The sequence below is a fragment of the Peromyscus eremicus genome, chromosome 7 (genome assembly GCF_949786415.1).
Source record: "Peromyscus eremicus chromosome 7, PerEre_H2_v1, whole genome shotgun sequence".
Taxonomy (NCBI): domain Eukaryota; kingdom Metazoa; phylum Chordata; class Mammalia; order Rodentia; family Cricetidae; genus Peromyscus; species Peromyscus eremicus.
Window position 1 is genome coordinate 31304238 of NC_081422.1, and position 7126 is coordinate 31311363.

The 7126-nt window shown below is 42.1% G+C and overlaps 1 protein-coding gene across 1 annotated transcript; it reads right to left on the bottom strand.

Annotated features, from left to right (window-relative positions):
* Positions 1 to 326: 326 nt before the first annotated feature.
* Positions 327 to 4449, bottom strand: LOC131914158 (urinary protein 2-like). Its single transcript, XM_059266751.1, has 3 exons — positions 4389 to 4449; positions 629 to 757; positions 327 to 519 (listed from the first exon to the last, which is right to left on the bottom strand). Exons 1-3 carry the CDS (start codon positions 4447 to 4449, stop codon positions 362 to 364), a joined length of 348 nt encoding a protein of 115 aa, XP_059122734.1. The 3' UTR covers positions 327 to 361.
* Positions 4450 to 7126: the final 2677 nt, after the last annotated feature.

Genomic DNA, 7126 nt, shown 5'->3' on the forward strand with positions numbered 1-7126 from the left:
ACTCAGATCTTATAACGGGAACACTGGAGACTTAAGAGTAGTGAAAGGGAGAGAGTTTGTTTTATGGTCTTCCTAAGTTGAGCATCAGCCTAGAATATTGAGATGCTCTGGCCAAGTGCAAAGAACAGTCTATAAACCGAATGAATGGCCCTTTCTCCCTTTTTTGAGTAACCAGGAGGGTAAACTCTTACATGAAACTTAGGTCTCATGTGTTTCTCTATTGCTTATATCTGCCTTTTTCTTAACAGAAACTGATAGCTTGTAAAGAAGTTTATTTCATGCTGAACACATAGAGGGGAAATTGAGAGATACTTGGGGGAGGGTACAGGGTGAACAGTGCAGAAGCCAAAGGAATTGGCAGTTAGAAAATGTCCTTCTTCACTATTTGGCCATGATATCTGTTACAGAAATCTTCACCTTTGCAGCAAAAGGTAGATATCTTCAAGTTTCCAAAATACATGTTTTCAGCATAACATGCTTCAGAACAGTCCAATTCGGTGTGATTGTGAACCCATCTGCCTAGAAGATAAAAGCATTTATACTTAGTGACCCAAACACCACTTGGCATCAGAGCAGGAACATATACACCTCTTAGCAAGATTGTCTTCAAGTAGCTCAAATACATTACCTGTTTGTGAGAATATGTAGAAATTCCTGGTTCTGCATCCAGGGCTGTATTGTGTAGTGCAGTTGCTCTTGCCTACCAAACAGTGTCCTCTTTTAAAAGACTTGCAGACCATGCACACTGTGGCTTGAACTAGGCAAAGCAGACGTAAAGGTTGAACAAAGACTTGAAGTGCCTAAACATGCTTGAGGATTAAGGAATTCAGAGACAAGGCACAACTCTTAGTAATTTTCCTAGTACAACCTCGGGTCCTGATGTATTGCATCAGATTGTGTCCACGGCTTCCTTAAGAAGCTGAGGGTTTGACACCACACTTTTGATTGCATAGGAAATAAAGTGATAGGTAATCCCCTGTATACAGCACTATTGTGCAACAAAGTATGAAAGGATTAATGCAAACTAACCTGACACCTAAAGTTCTTTATTAAATGCATGAGAATAGTAATAATAACATCATGGGACTAGTACAAAAATATTCCTGCAAATCAATGGAATAGAATAAAGGGCCCAGATAGACGGCCATGTAACCACAAGCACTCGAGTTTTGACAAAGGTGCCCAAAAGACACATTGGAGACAAGACAGAATCTTCAACAAATGATGTCGAGAAAACCAGATACCTTCATGTAGAAGAATGAACTAGATTATTTTCTCTCACCTTGCACAGACATCAACTCCAAACTGAGTAAAGACCTCAACATGAAACTGAACCTGCTAGAGGAAAAAGTAGGAAGTACACTCCAAGGACCAGGCACAGGGGAGGGCTTCCCGAACAGGACTCCCTGTTGCCCTAGGGATTGGGGGCAATAATGTCAATAATCCACTAATGGGACTGTAAGTCCAACAAGATGAAAAGATAGGGAATTATGGTGACAGGGGGAGAAGACAGGGATAAGTTCTTCCCCCACGATCTGACCTGATTATACCCCGAGAAAGGCAGTGAGTTCAGACTCCACCAATACAGACTAATGGCTACAGATACAATGTGTTTCCCAAAAGACATCTTATCAAAGATAATGAGCAGATTGTGTTCACTTAGCAATAGATGATAAATTCCAAGAGACACCTCAATCAAGAGTGTTAAGGACAGTAATTAGGTTGTGCTTACTTAGGGCGATGGTGACATATATCCAGGACTTCCTTGTGCACCTCCCCCTTTTTTTCTGGATCTTAATGGTGCCCCCCATAAATAAACCTTTCAACTTTGTTCACTGAGAAAAGTTCTTAACTTTATTATGATTATATTGGGCAATGTTACAAAGAAGGGAGGCAGATTCTTACCATGCTTAGAGATGTAACTGCTCATTGCTGCTGTATTCACAATACCTAGAAATTAGAACCAGCCTACCTGTCCATAAATTGATGGATGACTGACAATGTGCTTTAAATGCACAATGTATTTCATTCATTTGCAAAGAAAAGGGAAATTTACAGGAAAATGGGGATTAAACTCTAAAGATGTTGTAATGATCAGAGTGACTCAGCTCTGGAAAAACAAACAGCACATGTCTCCTCTCTTAGGTCAATTCTAGCTTTGGATTTTTAGATTTAGAATCTGTGGTGTAGAGGGCAGAGAAACTAGGAAGGGAACACTGGGTGATGGGGTCCTAGAGGAGAGATGGTAATAGAAGAACATATGTGACATGAATGTAAAGGGGGAAATCCTGGGCTTGGAAATGTTTAAACAGGGACTGGAGCAGAGGGATAGGGGAGAGGGTTAACTAGAACTAACAATACATGAATAAATTTCTATGGAAACTCACTACTTTGTGAGCAAATTAAAAATATAATTAAAATGGAAACTCATTACTTTCTAAGCTAATTAAAAATACAATTTTGAAAAGGAATTTAAACAAAAGTACAATGCGTGAGTGGATAATGCTTCCCAGAGGAAATGGGTTGTCAAAAAAGAAAATCTCAATGCTAGGTGCGGGGTAACTTCCTCTGAGTTATTGGTTAAGAAGATCCAAGAGGTTCCCAAAACAACACAGGCCATTGCTACCAGTCTTGGTTCCCTATCAGAACTGGATAGGAAGCCCTTATTGCTGAAGATACAACATGTTTTAGTTGTAGGACATAAAGAAATCAAACTGGAACTGACCTGAAAACTTGCTTCATGGTGACTAATGTTCATAGTGCCAGACATGCTCTGCAGGATTCTGGGGGATAATATTCATCAATTGTTTTACCTACTGGTGAACCCTATATGCTACAATACTGACATGTCAGGCAGATGTGCTCAATGGTGCAAGAGAGCAATAAAGGTTATGTGAGTAAGCAACTGCTTTTGATTAGTTCTAAAGACTCCTTCACTGCAGGTAACTTCATGCCTGGTACATGAAACTAGACAAAGTCCCATGTCTCAAAGGGTCATAGGCCTAAACGGAGAACCTACTACTAAGTTTTGTTTTTTTTTTTTAGCTAAATGGAGTTGTCAAACTACTCTGTCAATATTTATGTATACAGCCAAAGATTAGCATTGCCCTTGACCTTGACCAGAGAAGCTTCCCTCTACAGTGGTTGGTGGTTAATGCAGAGACTTGTAGCTGATCAAAGTGCTAAGAGTAAGTGACTATTGAGAGCTCAGCCCTGAATGGGATGTTTCCATCACCATTCCCACAGTATTCAAGGAGCACTGTGGAAGAGGAGGTAAAGGATTGTCAGAGTTGGAGGATGGGGAGGAAGACTGTGAAACGCTATCTCCTGGAGATAACATGGTCAATGACTCAAGAACTCTCAGCATCTGTGTGTACTGGCCTAAGACCTGCACAGTATCAAGCAACTCCATATTCCATCATGAACTGGGGAAGGGATTATGAGGTCCCATGCCTCCCTGAGGAACTATTGGCTGTTAACATGCTACAAGGGAGGGAGTTGTTTTTCTCAAGTGATGTAGCTAATGTTGTCTGTGCTCCAGCAAATAACCCAATATTCATGCTCATGCAAGTGAACCAAATTAAATTCAGTGGTTTATAAGAAAAAAGAGACGAAAAAGAGGTGAGGACCTGTTGTGGAGAAGTGCTCTGGAAGGAGTGGGAAGGCAACAAAAATAATGGGATATGGTAAAAATAAAATAAATCAAAGATCAAAAATAAAACATGTGTGGAACCAGTGAGATGACTCAGCAGGTATCTGCTGTCATCCTGGTGACCTGGGTTCAATCCCTGGGAACTGCTTGGAAAAGCAAGACAATTGAATTCCAAACATTGTGTACAGATAAATAAATGAATGTAATAAAAAATAAAACACATGAGGAATAGATACTGTCCTAGTGCCAAAGAAAGGAGGCAAGCTCACAGTATTTCATAGCATATGCTCTCTCCCCAGAGGCATCTGATAATCAGGTCTACTGATCAAAACAATGCACTTGCTATGGAAAACTGGCTTAAGATAAGCTCTGCAGTGGCCTCCTCCCAACAGATGACTGTGCTAGGCAGCTTCCAAAGACAGTCTTAAGCTGCTGGTCATGGAGGCAGACTCAAAGACATAGATGTAAAAGGACACACAATCTCATTCATCTGTAGGGAGTGACTGTTCCCACTCTGGGAGAGACCTGACCTCTTTCTCCAGCAAGAGCAGGGTGGAGTCAACACAAAGATGACCCAGTTGTATTGGGTCAGCTTGTCCTAGAATCCTGACCTTGACCTCTCTCTGCTCCCACACACTACTACCCCAGCCATTCAGGCCACGATCCCAGGTCTACTCCCCGCCATCTCCAGGCCCTGTCCTCACCCCCATTTCAGCGTCCAGGGCCTCACTCTCACCTTGGAAGAACACAAGAGAAAAAGCCCCCAGCATCAGGAGAAGGAACATGAACTTGGCCATCTCAGTCTGGGCTGGCAGGGGACACAGCAGAGCAGCTAGCAGCAAGTACCCAGGAGAGACCAGGGTAAATGAGAGCAGGCTGCAATCTGCTCTGAGCTGCTCCCAGGATGTGGGCAAAGAGCTTCCTTCCACACCTGCCAGTGGGTGTTTGGCAGTGCCCAGGCTCAGGAAAGCATCCCACAGAACCAACTCCCTCAGAGCTCCACAGGGCAAAGGATGTGCCTGGATCCCTCTCATATTCCTTCATGGGTGAAGCTAGGATTGTTCACTTCTCAAGTGAGATTCCCTAAGGTTGAGCTCAGAGCAGGACCACAGACTTTTTATTCCTATCCAGTCTTGGCAACAACAGAACCTTGTTCAGAAAGTTCTGTAACCCAAGATGTGCACCCACAGCCATTATGTCTCATTTATAGGAGATCATCAGTACTATATAGAGGGCCATAGTAGAAACATAGCCAATGGCATCTGGATAACATATTTGAAAGGGACATTGTAGATTTTTGGATGGTTTTACAAAGTACAAAACAATTTCTCATCATGTAAAGTCTTAGCTACCTAGTTTCTAAATATCTTTATAAGCCAAGTAGGAGTTTCCCCAACACAGAATGACACTCATCTAAAATACTCAGAATTTCCACACTTTTCCTGATAGATCTGGCCTGTGTGTGGCACACAGGGCACAAAATACAAAACAGTATTCTATTTTTTAAAATTATATTTCTACTGATATTCTCTAAGTTATCTTTGATTATATCATCATGCTTAAAAACAACCATCCCTGCCCTGCCCCCCAGATACTCAGCGTGCCTACACATCAAGCCAGGGGAAGAAGAAAGAATACCAGTGCAAGTTCACCAGCTGAGCAGACTGGGGCTAGGGAACATCCCAGGTGGCAGAAGATGTCTTATGCTCCCTCTGCCACCTTCCTTGTACATGAGTCCTTCATGATGTAGCCCGTCGGAGAGGCTCACTCTGCATAGTTCATGAAGTGTGAGAAGATCAGGCACCCAGTTTTCATTAATGACTAAACAAAGGATAAAAGAATGGATGGGTGGATGATGAGTGGATGGATGATGAGTGGATGGACTGATAATGAATGGATGATGGATAGAAGATTGAATGATGGTCTGTGTGTAGAAAGCAATGACTGGAGGCTGACAGCCAGGATCACAGATGCACCACACTCTGGGTGCCTGGTACACTTCATGCTTTACAAGTATGACTAGTATACATGAGAACTCCTTGTCTAGCTTCCCAACACAAAGGTAGGGGGCATCAGACACTGGAGGAGTCTAAGATGCATGGGTGCTAGGCCATGAGAGTTAATAATTCACTCAGTTACAAGCTGATTTCCTATGCTGTATCACGCTGTTTATCATGGTGTTCTCCATGCCTCTCTAACGTTAAGAAAGGGATTCTGAGTTCTCACAGTTTCTAAGCCTTTGACCCCACTGTAATCATTCTAGGAAAGAACAAAGAAAGGAAAACAAGACTAGTCAAATTAATGCCATTTCTAAGGAACATATGTGTCCTTGTGAGGCATCAATTTGCATTTTACATTCTTAATGTTCTACTACCAAGTGGCACATGTGAGCTGTTACGGAAGCAGATGCAGGGATCTGCAGCCAAGCACTGGGCTGAGCTCTGGGGATCTTGCTGAAAAAAAGGGAAGGAGGGATTGTATGAGCCAGGGGGGTCATGATGTGGGAACTCACAGAGACAGCTGACCTGAGGTAGTGGGAGCTCATGGACTCTGGACCAACAGTTAGGGAGCCTGTCAAGTAGGGTTTACATATCAGTCTGATAACATGGAAAGAGAAGTTGAAACAAAGAAAACAATGATCTGGGTAAATATCTTGAGGAAATTTTTGGTTGTCAAATCTGATATCATTTTCTCATAAAGGAATGGTAGGTACCCTCAAATGGATATTTTTAGAATATATTTATTTCTTTAAGGATCCCAGTCATAAAGAAATCTCCACTTAGGTATTGATGGTACATTCCTATACTAGGAAATGACATCAGTCTCATGATGGAAACATAAACTCACACATTGGAAGATCACAATAGCTCCATTTGATGTTAAGTTTACCAAATCCCACCATGGCTGCCTCCCAGACTCTCCTAAAGTTCAATAAGGTCTAGTTATAAAAATTCATGCCTTAAGTCTAATCTTAATTACCAATAAAGGCTCCCTTTTCTCCTACAAAGAATCCCAGAGTTTAGCATATTGCATGGCCAGCCTACTCTGAGGTAACCAGACAAAATCCCCACCACCACCATACAGGAAGTCCCTTCTTTGATCATTCCAGACAGTGGGTGGTCATAACCATCACAAGCATCCAAGCCCACACTAACCTTATCAGATATTCAGGTGACAAGCTTTGGCTGAGATCTAACAAGGCTGAGTGTCCTGGCCAGAGCACAGAGCTTTCTAGATGCATTTAAGTTTGAAGCGTCACTTCAGCATTTTCAGATCCTGAGAAAACTAAGTCATTTGGGATCCAACATAGATGGATTAAGCCCATCTCATGAAGTAAGTTAAAGTTCTGGAGACATGTACATTTGTGTGTGTGTGTGTGTGTGTGTGTGTGTGTGTGTGTGTGTGTGTATCTCATGTGTGTTTCAGTTCTAGTGATAAACACATTAGAAAAATTCTATACCAGAAATAAGCCAC

What these genes read in the sequence shown, in the direction of transcription:
- LOC131914158 (XM_059266751.1), bottom strand. Translation starts at nt 4,449, where the DNA reads ATGGCCAAGTTCATGTTCCTTCTCCTGATGCTGGGGGCTTTTTCTCTT. An exon ending in TTCTCTTGTGTTCTTCCAAG is followed by an intron (nt 758 to 4,388) that starts GTGAGAGTGAGG and finishes TGCTTTGCCTAG; the next exon opens with TTCAAGCCACAGTGTGCATG. An exon ending in CTACATATTCTCACAAACAG is followed by an intron (nt 520 to 628) that starts GTAATGTATTTG and finishes TTTATCTTCTAG; the next exon opens with GCAGATGGGTTCACAATCAC.